We start from the raw sequence: 20,036 nt of genomic DNA, 5'->3' as shown, positions 1-20,036 counted from the left end.
TGTGTGTTCTTGAATTTCCTGGGTGTGTCTGGTCATGAGCAACACTGCCCGTGTCTCCTGCAAAGTTCACAGGTTCTGGTAGTTTAACTTACAAGTGAGTCGCTGGGTTGGTGTGATCTCCATCTGTAGACATGAACAACGGCTCTTCAATCCCCTCCCATTTTGCTTGGTTTTGTGTAACACGGAGGAGGGTGATTGTTACTCAGTTCCCAATATTTGGGAACCCTGACCCTGGGCTGTGAGATTGCTCTTGGCTTCTTGTCTGCTTAGTCTTTTAGGCTTTTTTTTTAACCCCTCTGAAGTTTTGCATGTTGAGAGTTGAGATGTGTATACTATAATATGCCTGTATTTATAAATTGTTATTTGTTCACTGGTTGATGTAGAGCATAACCCTCAATCATTGGTTATTTATCTTTATTAGAAATATATATTTTCTAATAAAAGAAATTAATAAAATATCAGTAATTCTAAAATTATAGTTTTCAAAATATTTTCCTTTTTAAACATTTCAAGCAACACACTAAATCACACTTTTCCAGAAAAGTCAACCAACTCTAAAATCTTACTAATTAATACAATATATTCTAAAGAATATGGTCATTTTTAACCTGCTGAGATAGTTTTATTGAGTGAAAAATAGTGTCTTATGTTGCATATGTCTGCATTACTAAATTATCTTTCAATTTGTTCTATTTTAGGTGGCTTATGTCATTTCAATTGATGGGAAATCCCACTCTCTGCATCTCAGGAACTAGTAAGATGTATTTTTTCTTTTGGGAAAAGTAAATATCTATACTTAGTTTTTACTCTTTTAAGTTTATATGCAGTATTTAAATCCAGTAGTATGATGGCCAATCAACTTTTCAATTTAGGATTTGTTAGGTCCTGAATATTAGGCCTATGAGGCTCTTGTATTTAATTTTTCAGGTTTATATTTTAAATTGAGAAATGAATTATGTATTTGGAAATCTTCAATTGGACCCAAGCATGGTAAATTGCATGGATTTCTGAAGTCAAATAGTTAGCACTCAACTGCCTATTGTTGAGAAAGTCAGGTAGGGCCAATTTTATGGTGCACTAATTACTTATATGACTTAAAACAGTCTTCCTTAGTATGTTTTGTATATTAAAAAATCTCCTGTGTCAGATACAGCTTCTCAGTGCTTTGCAGTGATGCTTCTGTCCTTAAAAAACAGTTAGCTTGAAATTTTCATCCATCTCTGTTCCCACCCACAGTTCAAAGCACCAATCAGTCTTTTTTATGTCATCCTTGCATCTTCTCAGCCTTTCTTACGAGAGGAATCAGGTGGCCTCTTTGCAGCCGCAGGGACAACAAAGATGAGTCACTTGTCTTCCTTTGTGCTTTGTGGCTGAAAAAGTTGTCTTCATCCATGGTGTCTGCCAACTTTACAGGGACCTTTCCTTCTACAATGTATTCCATTAAAACGGGATCAGAAATTTTGATAAGATTATCACTGCCCTTCAGGGTTCTTAAAAATATTATGTGTTTTAGTCTTCACTTAGTCATTTATTCTCTACCATTTGAGGACATTTGGCACAACTGGCCAATGCCCTTTCCATAAATGGACTCCATTGGACTCCAGAATGTCATCAAACCCTGGCCCTGGTTTGACTCTTACTTGTATTCCTAATCTTGTTATTCTCTCTGCATCAGCCCTTTGCAGATTCGTCTTCACCTTTCCAAGCTGGGGACACAAAATGAAGCTCGTGTCCAATGTGTATTCGGTCAGCTAGTGTTTCAGTTCAATCTTGTGGCTGTAAGTGTATTCTCTGACTATTGGTTGCTTGTAGTTTATATCCATACATTACTCCATTGCAACGAAAGCTGTGCTCAGTCACTATTTCTTTTTCATAGTCAAATGTTTGCTCCAAGTCATGTTACTAACCTGCTAAAAGTGGACCCCGGATGCTTTTCCCAAATCTGCATTACTCATGAGCATCTTAGTAAATGGCAAGTCATCTCTTCCACTTTTCCAATTAAAAAAAAAAGAAAGAAAAGGAAAAGAAGAAAAAGACAAGAAAGAAATAAAATATATCCTTAGCATCTCTCTTACATTTGCCTTGCCCAAGGTTCAGTGGGTTTTTCAGGTCTATGTGGGCTTCTACCGTGATTTCCATCACCATTCCAGACTCCATCAGGATGACCTCGGTGGCCATACTAGTCTTCTAACTAGCTTTGGCTTCTGTGTATTTGCCATGCAGATTGTTCTCAACATAGCCTTGCATGTGACTCTCTTAGAACGTTGATTGGCTGCTATCTACATATACCCCATCCCTCTGTGACTTGATCTCACTCTGTCACTCCACACTCTAGGCCCGACCCAGTACTCATTACTACTCTTTGTACATGCACAGCTATGTCTGGCTCAAGACCCTTTCATTTTGTCCCAGTTTGTCTTGAAGGTCCCATTGGCCTGTCCTTTGTGTCTGGTCATCTATTCTCAAGTGCTGTCTGACCATATCCTCTGTGTAATCACTCCACAATAACCAGGCCTTGTTCTCTGTCATATAACCACATGTGACTCTGATTGTCTTGTTAGGACTGTATTCCAAGTCCCAGACATGGGACTGTCAGGTGATATACATACCAGTGAGTGTTTGTTCAATGAAGACATACACAGAAATACCTGACAGTGCTGTCCCAGGGTTGAATTCTCCTGGCTCTGCCCATATATCGGTTTTTTAAAAAATAGTATCAACAATGATACCACACTAAAATTACTGTTATAAAATCATGCTATTATATAAATCCAAATTGCACTAAACATTATTTTATTATTGTGTTTATGCATTTTAAATGATGACTGAAATCCTATCTGTTGGTTTCCTTCTAGCTCATTCTTATCCCAGGATTTTTTGGTTTATACATATGATGAAAATGGATCGTTGTATACTGACTTTTCACACATTATGGTAAGAATTAGATGTCTTAATATTTGTTATATTATGTGTTGTTGCTGAAAAGGATGTACAGTATAATTAGACCACATCTCCCTTTCAGACATTGTTTTTGGTTGCTAGGACTGAACCCGGGCCGTTACACATCCTAGGAAAACTCTATCATGGTGCTACTTCCCAAGACCCATGTTGACACCAATTCAAATGTTTAACTCCTTGGGACTGTTATACGGATGACTTCTACACATAGAAATATCCTGGGAAAAAGATAGAAAAATGGAGAAAACCCACAAGTAAAGAGAGGGCCCCAAATCTTACTTCCTGAGAGTTTACACTAAAAATTCTACACAATTCATGATTTAATATTATCAAATCTTTTGCTATCACGAGCCTTCTAAAATATTTGACAACACAGTTTTTTTTTTGTTATAAAAAGAATTTGTGTCTTCACCCGTGTGATCCGTTTTGCAGACGCATTGCCATTACCGAGGGTATGTTGATGAATTTCCAGATTCCACCGTGACCCTCAACATCTGCTCTGGCCTCAGGTAATAGCCTCCTCGAGAACGATTACGTAAAAGACAGAAGGATGCACTTTAAAGCGAAGCCGTGACGAGCAGATACAAATCAAGAGGAGCCACCAGCGGGACTCTGAAAGTTTCTTTACCAATGACCTTTTATCTGTGCTAACACATGGACCTCAGCTGTCACTCACACTAACTCAGCTGAGGCCACCTGAGTGGAGGTGTTTCTGGGATGCTGGGCAGGAAGGGATGGTTTGAGAAATGAGGACTTTAAAACGCTTTAACTCAGTACTTCTCGCCTATGGGTTGCAACCCCTTTGGCAACCCTCTATTCCCCAAAATATTTACATTATGATTCATAACACTAGCAAAATTAGTGTTATGAAGTAGCAACACGATAATTTTATGGTTGGGGGTCACCACAACATGAAGAACTGTCTCAAAGGGTCGAAGCAATCGGGAGGCTGAGAACCACTGCTCTAAAGGCTAGCGCTTCTCTTTTTATGTGATTATCTCACTATGGAAAATGCCCTTAGTTGATCATTCAGTCTCATAGGCCCATTCATTACTGTGTCAGTTTCGTGCCGTGGCTGAGGCAGCTGACAAAGAAGACCCCTCAGTGGACAAGGACAGCAATAAGCGATTTCTTCGTTACTGTGGGAAACATGAAAAGTTTATCCAGGGAAGATGACTTGAGAACAGAGCAAGGATGTGCACAGCCACCTTTCCCTGTTAGTGCCTTTTGGGATGCTTGCGCTGCATCCTATTTTCCTTTAGTTTTACCTTATAGCCACGAGAAAGTTCCCTGTGGACTTCTCATCAGTTTCTAGGACATTGCTTTTCTTAACACACGGTTTTGATTATAAATATATGAGCACATATTAGCTGTATGTCTCAATCGATCTGCTGGCGACATTTCCATACAGCTCTGCACTGTGGTTTGTTTCTAACCTCCAGCTCTCTTGCTCATACATTCCTTTCTCTTGCAGACTCTCTACTAGTTTCAGTCACCCTAAAAAATTGTTTTCCAGCTCACATTGAAACAGAAATTTATACTTAACTTTCTGCATCCCCCATTGTTGGCTTTGATGTGATATCACCTAATTCCATCCATTTCCTGCAGAGGGCATGCTATTTTATGACCAGATAATACTCAGTTCTGTATAGATCTCATATTTTCATTGTGCAGTCATCTGTTGGAGACACATAGGCTAATCCCATTTCCTTCCATGCCTTGGCTACTGTAAATAATGCTGCAGTCATAAAGTGCTCTTTTCTTTAGGCGCCCTGACCTTGTGCCCTTCTGTATGTTGTGGTTTGCTTCTGCCAACTCATACGATTGTGAGTTGAAAGCTCGCTCCCAGGTGGTGTCACAATGAGTAGATGATTAGACCACAAAGACGGTAACCTTGTTGAAGGATTAATCCATGATGAGTTCATGATGGAATGGCCTATGAGGAGGAGGGCCTTAGGTGGGGGAAGCAGGTCCTGAAGTGGGTCTTTGAAGTGTCTGTCTCGTTTCCCTCCCCTTGGCTTCTGCCTGAAATGAACTGGGCAACTGTTCGTTTGTGCTTCCTTTCGCCACGAAGGTATGCCTGGTCACAGACTCAGACCCACCAGTCCCCCTTGCAGCTTTGATTTGTATTTATCTGACAGCTAGTGAACCCGAACACTTTTTCATGTCTTCACTGGTCCCTTGAACGTATTTTGAGAAGTGACTTCTATTTCTTTTTATCCATTTATTGACTCAGTTGCTGCTTTTCCTTCTTAATTTTTGAGTTTTTTTGGCAACTGTCTGATGTGGGACAAATGACATTCATTGTTCTGTTGATTCTTTGCTGTGCAGATACTTTTACTTTAATTCTGTCTCACTTGATAATGCTCCAAGTCCTTGTCAACACATATTCTTGAAGTGTTTCCTTTATTTTTTTCTTCTAGTGCTTTTAAAGTTTCAGGTCTTGTTCTAAGTTCTCTGATCAATTTTTGTTGAATTCTATATAAGTTAAAAGATCTACATTACTCTTCTACTTGTGAATATCTAGTTTTCCTAACAATGTTCATAAGGAGGTCAGACCTCCAACCTAAGATGTTGGCCTGTTTGTCAGAAATCAGTTTGCAGTAGATGTGTGGGCGGGCTTACTTCTGGCTTCTTGGTCCTACCCTATTGGTCTGTACTTCTATCAATAACACGCCATTCTGGTACTATAGATAGCTTTGTAGTGTAACTTGAACTTCAGTGTTTGGATACATTCAGATTTCTGAATTTGCTCACAATTACTTGAATGAAGTCTTTTGTCCTCCCACAAGAATCTCAGGATTCCCCCTCACCACCAAGATTTAATTTTTTTTGTTTTGTTTTTAAATAGAGATTGCACCGAATCTGTACATTTCTGTTGGCAATGTGTTAGAATCGCTCCTGTCTGTGACTGTCTCTTAAATTTGTGTTTCACTCAGTCACTGTGGCAAGGAATCCTCAGGGGCCCTAAACTGTACCCTTTCTGACCCAAAGAGTGGTGTGGTCCCCAACAATAATGCCTCTTCTAGATACTTCCTGGTTACGCCCCCCCCTACCCCGCACCCCCCCCCCCCCCCGTGATGCTGAGAGACGGAGTGAATTTGTTATCTGAACAAGTCATCCCTGGCAGGCCTTGTTTCATGTTGGGTTTGAAGCTCATAAAGAGGAGGGGTTTCTCCTGCACTGGGCCTGCTAGTCTGTTGCACGTGTGTGCTCGCCGTGTCTTAGCTTCAGCTCTGCCCACTGCCAAGGAGCCAAACTTGAAGTTGCCTGAGATTTTGTACTTTGCTCTAAGTTGCCTTTCTGATTCCATTTTCTCTCTGTTCCCACAACACTTCCCCTCTCCTCTCACCAGAACAGAACTTCCCTTGTGCTGCTCTGACGGCTCTTATTCCCAGGAACACATGAAGTAGACTTTAATTTTGTCCCACTGTTCCTGCGCCTCAGTAGACCTTGGATTCTACTACTGTCTGTTAAAAGGAGTGCAGTGCTGCCTAGGGTGATGTATGCATACCATAGTCTCAGCACTTGGTAGCAGGGGCAAGAGGATCCACGGTTTGAGGCTACCCTGAGCTATACTTAAGACCAGTCGTGATGATTTTAAATAATGCTGCCTGCAAACACAAATAGGAAAAATGCACGAAACCATTTATTTCACGGTGGTTTCTTATTTTTTACATTTAGGACGGTAGCTTGGGGGGCATTGCACATGGTTTTGGTAATGATTGTCTTTCTGAATTCAGGGGATTCCTACAGTTTGAAAATATCACCTATGGAATTGAACCACTGGAATCTTCAGCAAGATTTGAGCACATAGTTTATCAAGTGAAAAATGGCAATTCAACGTTAGCAAAAAATTACAGTCGTATTTGGCAAACAGACCAGCTCGATAAAGGTCATTTCAATGCACAGGTAACCATAGGAGTTCTGGTGGTAAGGAACACTGTGGAATCCCTCCCATTGCTCATCAGTCACGAAGAGAGACTAGACTGATGAGTATAAAGAGTACATTCCATAGCTTTGTTCTCTGCCTTGACATGAAACATTCAGGTTGCACATAGCCTGGAAGGTCACCTGGAATCCTACTTCACATTTCCTGCTATATGATCTAGCTGTAACATCTTCACATCGGTATTTTTCAAAAGAAACATTTGTTATTAAAATCTTTTGAACAATGAAAGGATACCACTAACTTCAGTAGTCTGCTCAAAATGCTTTTAGTGTTTCTTATGTAGCTTTCTATGCTAATTGGACATATTTTCTAATAGGCAATTATTGCTATGTTACCAGAGGTGGAAAGAAATATTAGCAAGCTTTTGAGCCAATTAAACTATGACTTAAATGAGGTTCACTAATAAGTTGACCTTGGAAATACTAAGTTACATAGAAATAAGAAATGTAGTTGAGGGGTTCTGCCTCATTCATCACTCAAGTGTGACTGTAAGATGGGTACATACTGAACAGTTTCTCTAGGCCAATATAGAAAGATAAAGAGAATAGAGAGACACTTCTGACTTAATTAGAATTTTAAATTTGCTGGAGTGTTGTGCCTTTTGAAACCTCTTTATTAGAGCCGCTTGCCAATGCAAAGCCCTTTCCTCCCATCAGAAGAAACACGTTTATCATGTTGCCTTGGGAGAATGGTTTTGGCTGTCAGCTGTCCAGAGGATGGGTGTCTTATTTGTTTTTATGACAATTGCATCTGTACTTCTCTGCCCCTGTGAACTCATTTAGTTGCTCAGAAAGCGTAACTTGGGGCTGGATCCTACAACCTAGCTGCAGATGGAACTATCTATAAGATTACAACACTGTAATCTGCCTGATATAAACTGTGTTTAAAGACTTCCGGGTGTGACAGGACCCCCTAAAGTAGGCACTGAGCCCAGGCCATGTGCTATTACAGAGTTCCCTTTCTCTCGGTGCCTGGGTGGAGGCCTCCCTGGATAGGGTAAATTCTCAAAATGTTACTCCTGATGCCTAGCTTTAATTGCCAAGTTGACACAGTCTCCAGTCACCTGGGGAAGGAGTCTCGGTAAGAGATTGAGGCCAGACAGGCTCCAAAGCTACACGTGAAAACCTGTCTTGAAAAGACAAGAGAGAAAGCGAAAGGGAGGGAGGGAGGGAGGGAGGGAGGGGGGGAGGGAGGGAGGGAGGGAGAGAGAGAGATTGTCTAGATTTCAGTCAGCATTTAAGCATGTCTATGGGGGATGATCTTTATTAGTGGGAAGACCCACCTACTTTACTATCATATGACACTGTTTCTGGGGAGATATGAGCACTCCAGATAGGATTACAAAGACAGATCCGAGTATGGATACTGATGAGATCCAATTGAGTGAAACGATGTTTTATTGGGGTTCCCTACAGGGCTGTGGGTGGGAGGCTATTTACAGAAACGGAAATGATGACTCAAAGACAGCTGTGCCACCTTAAAATAGCACCACAGCATGAGGAGTGGCTAGCAATAACTAACCTGAGCGCACTGCTCCTGCAAGGAGCTCGGCAGAATAGAGGGTGTCTCTTCTAGGCAGCTCAGGCTGTCTGCGCCTCTTCCAAGCAGTGCACACTTGCAGCCATGCTGCATTGAGGAAGAAGGACTAACTCTCGGGGCCCTTTGCCCAAGAGAGGGCCTGATTTATTCAGAAGAGGTTCAGCTGGTCTCATTCTACGCAGTAGTGAAAAGGAGGGAGAAACTTCTGTCTTAATTAATCTTCTACAAGAGTTTCATAAGGGAGACGATTGCTTCTCTGGCTTTATTGACTCAGAACACACAAAGGCACAATCAGCTCTTACCACCTGCATGTGGCTTCCACCCCATGGGGACTGGGGAGGGGCATTGCTTTCAAGGCTTCACTGCTTCTACCAAATGGTCTTACTCTCCCACACATAGGCATTGATGAGTCAGAACCATGAAAGGCTCACAAAGGAAAAACAGGGAACAAGGTACATTGAGTTATCCAAAACATAGCAGTCAGAATTAAAATGGTTTTCTCTGAGATCCGTTAATTCCAAATAGATTTAGCATATACTCTATAGGCAGAAGGAATATGTAGTTGTAAATGACTTTGAAGTATTTGGGTAACAGTTGGAATTTAAAGGCAAAGATTAAACAATATTCCTCAGAAATACCATTCCCACATAGGCTGGACTGAGAGTGTCTCTCAGCTAGCCTTATGACATATAAATCTTGGGAAGTGAGAGATTTAATGAATCTGGTCAGTTTCGGGGACTTCCTAAACCTTTTGAGTTTTCTATTTCCTGAACGTAAGAAACTTTCCATGGAATGAATTGTTTTACCTCCATTTGTTTCAACCACATTTTATCCACTGTGTAGTAAAAGAGGATAATAAAATTCAATGTTTGTTTGATGTAGACACTCAGCAACCTTGTAATAGAGTGGGATTTGCCCCTGATAAATACTATCCTTGAAAACCTAATCAAATATGATGCTCAGTGACACAATACCAATTGCTCTTTTGTTAAAGTTTGATAAACTCAGGGATATTCCCCTTTATCACTCTACCCATCATGATAAAGGATTCCTTGGTGGATTATGTGGTACTCCTAAATCCAATGATGGAAATACACCTGTATTGAGTGTTATATGAAATATAAAAATCCACCACACTCCTATAAACAGCAGGGGGAGTGTAGAAATGCTGTACACACAAACTGCAAAGTGCTGATTTAATAAAGAACTAATTAAATGGAAATATTATTTATTTATGGTACTGTAAGATTTGCCATAGGAAGGACTATGTTTGCTCTGAAAGTGACATATGAATGTCTCATAACTGTTAAAAAAACTAGCAAGAAGATAAGTAGATACATGGGTACTATATATCATTATAAGGTAATATGAACTTACACAATAAAATGACCCATAGACAAAATCTTACACCATAAGCAGCCATGACTGCACCATTATTGACAATAAAGAAACTTGAAAATGTTTTAGAATCCAAGGCATAAATCAAAGGCACAACCCCTAGAAAAAAGAAAAGATCAACTGGCCTCTGTTGTTCATTTCCCAGCTACTAAGACTCCCGAAATAATCACACAGAAAACTATATTATTTAAGTCACTGCTTGGCTAATCACTTAAGCATATTGCTAGCTAGCTCTTACATCTTAATTTAACCCATTTCCACTATTTTATATTTTACCATGAGGCTCGTGGCCTACTGGCAAGGTTCCAACTGGCAGCTTGCATCTTTCCCCTCTCACAGCTACATGGTGTCTCACCTGTGACTCTGCCTTCTTTCTCTCTGCATTCAGTTTAGTTTTCCCCACCTAGCTCTACTCTATCCTATCACAGGCCAAGGCAGTTTCTTTATCCATTAACCAATAAAAGCAACACATAGACAGAAGGATTTCCCACACCAGGCCTCTCTTAAAGTGTTTTAATCTGCAGAAGGTCATGTGACAGTAACAAATATGCAAGATACACACAGGGAGAATGTGATGAAGACTCTTCTGTGAGTTTCTTTGAATTCATGACTTCTTTTTTAATTGTAGTTGTTACACACACACACACACATACACACGGGGGGTGAGAGAGAGGGAGGAAGGGAGGGAGAGAGAGAGAGAGAGAGAGAGAGAGAGAGAGAGAGGGAGGGAGAGAGAGAGCGAGAGAGGGAGGGAGGGAGGGAGAGAGAGAGAGAGAGAGAGAGAGAGAGAGAGAGAGAGAGAGAGAATGAGAAAGAGATTCATAACCACAGCCCACTGAGATCATCCAGTGTTGCACATATGTGGTTAAGCAGACTCTTGTGTTGGCTAACCTATCAGGGGCTCATGGCAACCACCGGTGCTTAAAGTTCTCCTTCTGAAGGTGAAACCCTCACAGGGAACCTCTCATGTCAAGGACATTTTGAAGCAAAAGTTATGTTTTGCAATAGTTTTTTTTTTATATTTAGGTCTTGATGATAGTTTTATATATGTCTTCCCTAACTTCTTTGCATGTTAACTTTGCTTTTAGAAAGTTCGGTACACATTAACAGTTAATATTTTTGGTTGTTTTCCAGGATAAAAATGATTCACAACTATTACCTCAAAGTCTAAAACTGCACATGATAGTGGGAAAATCTTTGGTAAGTCAATGTTCCTTCTTTCCTCCTTCCTGTTCCCTTCTATCACATTTCCTTCTCTTCCCTCCTTTCCTCTCCCTCTCCTATTTCCTCTTCTTTTCTGTTCACCTCCTCATTTCTCCTACCCTCCTCCATTTCTTCTCCATTTTTCTCTTCATTCCTTTTAATAAAAAATTTAGAGACAGAAATGATTTGCTTTCTTTGAGCTCACAGGTCTTTTAGTTTGTTATTCATTCCATATTGTCTGCTTTATAAAATTTAGTTTTGAAAAGAGCTGAACAGTAAGAGAATTGCACCGTGATGCAGTGTATGTTAATATAACCTGTGAAATGGTGAAACACTGGGAGGTGCAGTAGCTGTGCAATGCTCACAGGAAAGATTTTTAAGATAAGAAGCAAAGAATTTAGCAGATGCTCACAGTTGTAGGAGCCAAAATCAGGAGTCTCTGAAATAAGCTACTCTGTTTGTTGAGTGATAGGCGAGTTGATGTAACTGGAATGGATATAGCCATCATCCCAGGCGTGTGGGTTTGTGGGAGGACCCAACAGGGTGGCTGACTCTCAGCCTAAGGCTGAGGCTTGTGTTTCACCCCATATGTAGCTGGGGGACGCTGAAGAATGTGTGCAGTATGAGAAGTGGAATCAGCTAAGACTGAGGATTCAGTGATGTGGAGAGAAGTTAAAGTGGGTAGAGAGATGGGCATGTGGGGCAGAGGAGGGCATGATGGGAGAGATAACTAAAATCCCATACAGAAGCTGCTGTTTTGTTTTATAATTGCACATTCATCTAAAGGGGTTTAACTGAAATTACCTGTTGGAGACCAGTTTCTACAAAGATACCACTTACCAGGGTAGGGGCTTGGGGATTAGAAAAATAAGTAAAGATTATGAAGACACAAGTGAAAATAATAAAACAGAAACAGGATAGTATCGGGACAGAATTTCAGTGGATACTGAAATCGCCCACATTTAATATCCATTTGCTTAAATACCCCACACCCAAAAGGTAGGAGTAAGATTTTAAAAAAAAACTACATTCACATGATACAAGGAATGAACTGACCAAGTTGTAGGATTACAGGCTACATTCTTAGTTAAACATTCTGTTGCTAGAACAAATAATACTCATACCCTAGACCAAATCATTCTGTAGGCAAACCACTCCCTGGGTGGAATCCATTGTTATCTCCTTAAGGGAGTCGGAACTTAGTTAGATCCTTAGACTTTTGTTTGATGTAGAAACAGATCTACTTCTCTATACCTGAAATATAAGGTCTGGATATTAGCCACACCTGTTGACAATAACTTTGAGAGAGCAGAACTCCCTGCCCTGTTATTTGAACTATTGACAATAACCTTGAAGAAACAGAAGTTTAGGCTCCAACTCTCTGACAAGGTGGAAATAGGCTCACAGTTTTGGGCCTCCACAATTACCCCACATAGGAGATGATGCTCCTCCCAGAATTCACAGATTGTCATATAAATTTCTCAGTGCTATGTATGAGATATGTCCTTTTGAGTTGTTGGTCAGAGATGTCCTGAAGACCCCAAGATAATATAGACTATTGCCATTACTCTTGGTTGCCCACCAGAAGTTGACAATGAGACCTTATTACTGAAGATAGCACGCATATTGGGTATAGAACATGGAGCAATAGAGTCAGTATTGACTGGAAAGCTGCTTCCTGCTGGTTAGCTTTCATGGTAATGGAAGATGCAGGGGGAAATGTCATCACTAGTACTGCTAAACTGTGTTCTCTCTGAACTACATAATGACCAGGGTGGCAAAATATGCCCAGGGGTGCAACAGTGGCATGAATGTTATAGAAGCAACCAATCACTATTTTTCAAATTGGTTTTTTTTTTTTACAGCATTAGGAATCTTTTACTTCTAGAAAAAAAATATAGCCACTTTTAGTTTTTCCTCCAGACATTCAACTTAGAGAGAGAAATACAGTTCTGACATTGAGCGATCAAGAACGAACAGTTAGGTTGTATGATGGCAGTGGTGGGGAAGAGGGAACCGCTAGAATTTGAAGAGCACCTCTCATCTTATGAATCCACTGTTGTTAGAAATGTCATTTATGCTTCCACTCCTGGCTAGTGTACCATATGTTTGGCCATGACAACTCTTTCCCTGGACACTGATTCCTTTAACATTTGTTCATGTTCTCTTCTATGAGAACAGTATTCTATGCAATGGCTGCTTGGGACTAGGCCCTTGGTTTTATTTCTGCAGATACATTCTCTTGGACATTTCAGTTCTTTGATTATTTCTCATCTGTTGTTCATGTTCTGATATTGTTTAAGCAATTCCCACTTCTTGGAACATAAATACAAAGCTCTTTGCAGTAGGTGCTTTTTTTTTATCATCTTTACATCTTACTTAAAAGAAATTTTCATCTAAAGAAGTCTTCTCCTACTACTTTAAGTAATCACCCATTTTAATTTGATCTATCATTTCATTTTTGCCGGTTGGCATTCCATGTGCACTACTTCATGTGCACTAAAATAAAAATACCAGGATAGTAAGAGAGAAAGGATGCGATGGCAATCTTGTGCTGGTAGAAGCTAATGCATATCTCTCATTAGGAGATGACTAAATGAGCGAATGGATACCAAATACTTAGAACGCTGATACTGTTATCAGAAGCCAATAGACTATTGTAAATGAGTTCACAGAATAGATGAACTGATCTCATTTCTGCATGGGAGATTCACGAGAACTCCCGGCATTGATGTAGAAGTCTTCTGTTTTGTGTTGATTTCATTGGTTAAATAAAGAAACTGCCTTAGCCCTTTGATAGGACAGAAAATTAGGTAGGCAGAGTAAACAGAACAGAATGCTCGGAGAAAGAAGCCGAGTCAGGCAGTCGCCATGATTCTCCCACTCCAGACAGATGCAGGTTAAGATCTTCCCTGGTAAGCCACCTTGTGGTGTTACACAGATTATTAGAAATGGGTTAGATCAATATGTAAGAGCTAGCCAATAAGAGGCTGGAACTAATGAGCCAGGCAGTGTTTAAAAGAATACAGTTTCTGTGTAATTATTTCGGGTATAAAGCTAGCCGTGCGGCGACTGGGTGCCAGGAACATATCCCACCGTTCTTATAACAACAACGAGAACCCCAAGCATGGTTTCAGAATGCACATGTGGGAGGACAGAGGTCAGGGTACTAGTATAACCTCAAGAAGCTGAGCCTGGCCAATATTTTAAGCAGCAGATGACTAAGAGACAATACCATACTTTAGTTAAATGCTAATAGTTTTAACATGAACTAAATTGTGTTCCTGAAATTAAAGTATAGAAGTCATAGCTCCAGTGTACCTATAGCTGGATATTGAGCCTTTGAGGGTACAACTAAGGTGAAATGAGTTGGAGGGGAGTCACCACAATTGATAAATATTAGTCAACTTTTAAGAAGAAGAAACAACATCAGAGATCTCTTTCCCTTATTTCAAAACATAGAAAGAAGTGACTATGGGCACATTAGGGACTATGCCTTGATGGAACTTTTGTGGCACTCCAACCTCTAGAATCTTAACAAAGCAAATTTGTTCTTTTTTTTTTTTTACGCTGTAACCTAGTCCTTTATTTTTTTTTATTTTTAAATCTTTTTTTATTGAGAAAATGAGGAAAAAAAAACAAGTTTCCACCTCCTCCCAGCCTCCCATTTCCCTCCCCCTCCTCCCACTCCTCTTCCCCTCCTCCCACCCTTCTCCCCCTCCCTCCACTCCTTTCCCCCTCCCTCTCCAGTCCAAAGAGCAGTCAGGGTTCCCTGCCCTGTGGTAAGTCCTAGGTCCTCCCCCTCCGTCCATATCTAGGAAGGTGAACATCCAAACTGGGTAGGCTCCCACAAAGCCAGCACATTACATTGGTTTTAAGGCCTGCTCCACAGGAGAAAACACAGCCCTAGTACTACAAGTCTGGCTAAGGACCCATGTTTGGGGCATTCACAGGCCCCAGAGACAAACCTGTTGTTGCTGTTCTGCTGAATGGACTGTGCATCAAATCGCTTTTCCATATCTCTATATCCATAGATGGCTGCAGCGTTCAAATCTCATCAGAGAAGTTTCTTTGTGCAGTGGATGGTATTAAACACAGAAACTCACAATTGATCAAAGTGCAGATAAGGGTTAGTGTAACGCTCATGATGCCATAAATAGGATATCATATAACACACACACACACACACACACACACACACACACACACACACGACTCAGGACTTACTCTGAATTTTAGTTCCTCCCCCCATTCCTTCTTGTATTTGCTTTTCCTCATTTGCCAAGCAGGCGCAGAGAGGCAGTGGATCCCTGTGTCCAGCTGCGGAGGTCCAGTTACAACGAGGTGGAATTCGCAGAGCTTGCTGGTGCCTCTCATTTAGTCCCTTTTCTGCTTGAGAGTCTTAGAAGTTTACGTTGAGTCTGTTCTAAATGCCAGTGTGTTCTTGGGTCTTTGTTTTTAATAAAGATTACTATTTAAAAATTATTATATAATTGTATTTATATAACTATAGTGCTTATTATATGTTTATGTAATATAGCTTATATATGATTGTATTATAATTAGTATAACATTTTACATGTCATTGACAAAATGAAACTTTAATAAAAAATATTAACATGTAGAAATACTTGATAAACCTATACTTGTCCCAAATTTCCAAAATAATTTGGCTGTTGAAAATTTACTGTCATATTATATTAATAAAGTCTCAAAAACTTAAATTTGTGTTTCAGTACGATTATATGGGATCTGACATTATGGCCGTAACACATAAAATTTTCCAGATTATTGAGCTTGTCAACACAGTAAGTTTTTGACTTCTAATTTCATGAAAAAAACATTGACTATAATTTGCATTTTGTAAGTATGGAAAATTAATGACTTGAATATATTTTATTAGATCAATGTTCTCAATACTCTAGTGAACGTCCTTCTATATTTTTTATATACTAGCTGATGCATTTTAAGCATACACTGTAAATCCTGTTCATAGATGGTTACTCAGCTGGAACTGATGGTTGTGTTAGCCTCCTTGGAACTGTGGTCAGATAAAAATCAAATTTCTACTGATGGAGATGCTAATGACATTTTACAAAGACTTTTGGACTGGAAACGAGACTATCTTACCCTACAGTCCCATGAGATAACACACTTACTCATGTAAGTAGACGGTGCTCTGCATGATAAACAGATTAATAATTCCACGAAGGTCAGTTTTTGCATTTATTATACTCTTCAGTTTTCTGTAGGACACGTTGAAGACATATATAGCTTCATGTATGAAGACAATAGTTTAAACAATGATGACCATATTGACATATTTTATATTTAAAGTAGAATTAATGTGAACAAATCCTGAATTGCATTAATTTATATATCACTTTTATTACAGATTATGTCAGCCTAATCTAATTCATAATATAAAAATTGTTTATTTAATTTTACCTATACAAATTGATGTATTTCATGTCACTTTTTCATAGGAATAGATTTGTGTAGGTTGCTTTGTGATAATTTATTATTAAATAAGTGCTTATGTTTAAGATGTTAGCAAAATGGCTTTTTCTACGAGTTAAACATTAGTTCCCTTACTTTTCAACTTTTAGTGGCTGAAGGAGTTACGGCACAATACGGAAAACTTGGTAGCATTTAAGGTCATAGAATAATATCAAATCTGGGAACTAAGTGAAGAAAAAAGTTTGATATCAAATAATTACAATAATTTGAACATTGTGCAAACTTTATTAGATATCCAGATTGGACTTTTATATGTTTCTCAAGTTTTTTTAACTTCATGAGGAGGTAAACAAATGCTTATATGTTATGCTATGTGATTACATGAATACAAAGTCAAATCATCATGGTGTAGTTACAGGAAGCATCCAAAAAATATTGGAGCAACATCACCGGGTGAAATATGCAATAAAAGCTACTTTGCGGGTATTGTCATGGTATGTAGTTTTCATCTTCTTTATATTACTACTTTTCAACAACCTTATTATTATATAAGTGTTTATGCAGTCGTTAAATGGTTTTCAACAGCTTATTCTATCCTATGTATGTCTATTCATTATTAGTCTGTTGGGACAAAGTTGTTCAAGCCTAAGAACATCCCATTGTATTACACATTTCAAGCATAATCAACATAATACAAATACTAGTATATTCTGTCACTAACTAGTTGTGACATTTGCTAAAGTTGCCTAGGATTTTTAAGTAGCACAAGCATTAGCTCAAAAGCAGAGACGCCTCCGTGTGCCCAAGCTCAGGCAGTAGCAAAAGCCATCAACTTGAGTTTGCCATTTCATAACCCTTCATGCTATCTACACAAATTTCATTTTATTCTCTTATGAGCCAAATAATGGACTAATATTAAATTGCTTTGATTACACAAGTGGCTCTTCCCGGATTTAATAATTACATCACATTGGTTTGTCCAAATTCTTTAATAAAATATGTCTGCCTTCCTCTGTGTTTGAGGAAGTCTTCTTTCTCTATGCTAGAGACATTCTGGGGAGTGTGTCTTCTCTTCTTGACACTGCACATAGGACACGGCGCACAGCTGTGATGTGACAGTTCTTGCTTTGTCTCCTTTGGAACATGCACATTTCTGTTTCACATTCCACCAACTTACGTCTCTAAAAATGACTGAGGAAAAAAAGAAGCCAGGCATCATGGGAGCTGGGTGAAGGAGAAGGGATTTGATTCTTTTAAATTTCTGGTTAGCTGTAGTATTTAGAATATGTATATAATATCTAATATAATAATATATGTATATATATGTACACACATACATACACCTTGGAATTTACTGGTCTCTATTAATCCCCTTGGGAACTTTTGTGTGTTGCTTGCTTGCAGCGTCTATAGTAGCAGTTCTCAACCTGTGGGTTGCGACCTCTTTGAAGCAGGTTGAATGATCCTTTCACAGGGGTGGCATGTTAGATAATCCTGCATATCGGACATTTACATTATGATTCAGAACAGTAGTCTTTATTAATTATATGCACACATATAAAATCATTTTACTTCATCTTTTCTCTGCTTTTAGTATTCTGCTTCATTCTGCAGTGTTTCAAGGCCCTTCCTTTGGCCTCAGTCCCTCACCCACACGCTGTTAGGCCCGGTCTCCTCAGTGATGCCCTGAATTGAGAATTAGCTTACTTTTCTGTTTTTTTAAATAATGTTTTTATTAATTCTTTGAAATTTTTGTACAGTGTTTTTTGACTACATTCACCCCCTCAGCATCTCTTCCTTTCCCTGCTCTCTCCTCTTTTATATTTTTGGTTGTGAGCCTAGCCTTTAACGGCTGAGCCATCTCTCCAGCCCATCTTTCTCCTCTTTTAAACCTACCCGTCCAGTTTGTGCTGGAATAGTTTTAAACCTATTCCTAGGTATGGAGCTTGGTCTGTAATGTGCTATACCAGGTTTCACACCACCAAAAATGACTTTCCCTCTCTCAGCAACAATCAAATGTCAATAGCTCCTCATTTAGGAGGTGAGACCTCACGTCCTCCATACTGGGATTTTGTGTGGCTTGAATTTGTGCAAGACTTGGGCATGGTGTCATAATTGCTATGATTTCATATGTATATCTATCTGGCTTGTTGGAAAAGAGTTTCCTTGAAGTCATCTATCACCCCTGACTCTATCTTTCTATCCCCTCTTCCATATAAACTCCTGAACTTTAGGTGGAGAAGTGTGACGTAGATGTCCCACTTAGGGCTGAGCACTCCCGAGTCTCTTGTTCTTTGTGCATTAACCACTTGTGGCTCTCTGTGTTAACTGCCATTCATGGGAAGATGAAGTGATGAAGGCTGAGAGATGCGTTGACCTATATATAGGTATAACAATAAGTCATTAGGCATCGTGTTAATGCTGTAACCATTTAGCAGATACTCTCAAATACTCATGCCACTATTGTGCCAGAGGGCAGATCTTACAATCTGGCCTTTGAATGTATCCCTCAGTGTTCAGAACTGTGTGAAGCTGATGATGACTTTTCTCCCCCAGGAGTGTGCATAGCACCTTCTAGCACTATGCAACCTAGCCATTAGGCATGAAGCTTCCTTTGAGTATGTGTTGTATGACTGAATATGTGATGTCTTCAGCAGTAGTAGCTTACCATCAAGTTGTGGACAGTAACCAACAACATTGGTGATAGCCTGTATTGTTCCAGTTGTGGTGGGGGACGAGTCTATGGTAATCCACTGGTCAACAACTCAGCAAGAGATAACCCTTTCCTAGTGCTGATGGTGATAGCATATGGCATCTAGTTGAAGTATAATTTGGTTTCCTAATCCCAGATTTTTGAGCATCTTCTGTTGTCTTGTCAATGGTTTGTAGCCTGATAACCCAGTGCTTTTCAGATCCCGTGGTAGAAAACTGTTTTTGTCTTGTAAGCAAGAGATACATGTACCCGAGGAGCATGCCTCACCCATATTGTTCGTTAGTTCTTGCGGAGTTTTAATGCAAATTAGTGCACAGCTTCACTAAATCTGTTACTATGAGACTTTAATTGGGATGGACTGAATGCTGGAATGTAAGGCAGTTGTCGATGTTGCAGGAACAAAGATAAGTGAAGCCCCGAGTCCCTCTCTGATGTTTTTGCCAACTAAAGCAGGTTGTGCTCATCTGCCTGGTGGGTGAGTGTTTTACTTTCATTTCCATTACTGACAAAATGCAACTTAATGGAGAAAGGGATTCAGTCGGCTTCCAATTCCAGGATACAGTCCATCGTAATCACCTGAGTCACGGCCTCAGGATGTTAAAGCAGTCACACCCATAGCTAAGAGCAGAGAGAAGTGAATCTTATGTGTTTACTTGCTTACTTGTCCTCAGCTCAATTTCTCCACTTATATACAGGTTAGGACCCTCCTGCTTGGGGAATGGCGCTGCCCACAGTAGGCTGGGTCTCCCCACATCAGTTATCTTAAGTAAGATCACCCACCACAGGCATGCCCACAGGCCAACCAACATGGAC

The 20,036-nt window shown here is 39.7% G+C and overlaps 1 protein-coding gene across 1 annotated transcript in view; it reads left to right on the top strand.

Moving 5' to 3' along the window:
* Adam18 (ADAM metallopeptidase domain 18) overlaps positions 1-20,036 on the top strand; it is a 50,504-nt gene that overhangs the window by 7,073 nt on the left and 23,395 nt on the right. Inside the window, exons 3-10 of the mRNA XM_075984638.1 lie at positions 699-754; positions 2,856-2,934; positions 3,391-3,467; positions 6,702-6,870; positions 10,982-11,047; positions 15,787-15,858; positions 16,047-16,213; positions 16,923-17,004. Coding sequence (XP_075840753.1) covers positions 699-754; positions 2,856-2,934; positions 3,391-3,467; positions 6,702-6,870; positions 10,982-11,047; positions 15,787-15,858; positions 16,047-16,213; positions 16,923-17,004 — 768 coding nt within the window. The remainder of the gene's footprint in view (positions 1-698; positions 755-2,855; positions 2,935-3,390; positions 3,468-6,701; positions 6,871-10,981; positions 11,048-15,786; positions 15,859-16,046; positions 16,214-16,922; positions 17,005-20,036) is intronic.

Source organism: Microtus pennsylvanicus, chromosome 9 (assembly GCF_037038515.1).
Source record: "Microtus pennsylvanicus isolate mMicPen1 chromosome 9, mMicPen1.hap1, whole genome shotgun sequence".
Taxonomy (NCBI): Eukaryota; Metazoa; Chordata; class Mammalia; order Rodentia; family Cricetidae; genus Microtus; species Microtus pennsylvanicus.
The sequence above is the reverse complement of the archived record's forward strand: the minus strand, read 5'-3'. Positions and strand labels throughout refer to the sequence as shown.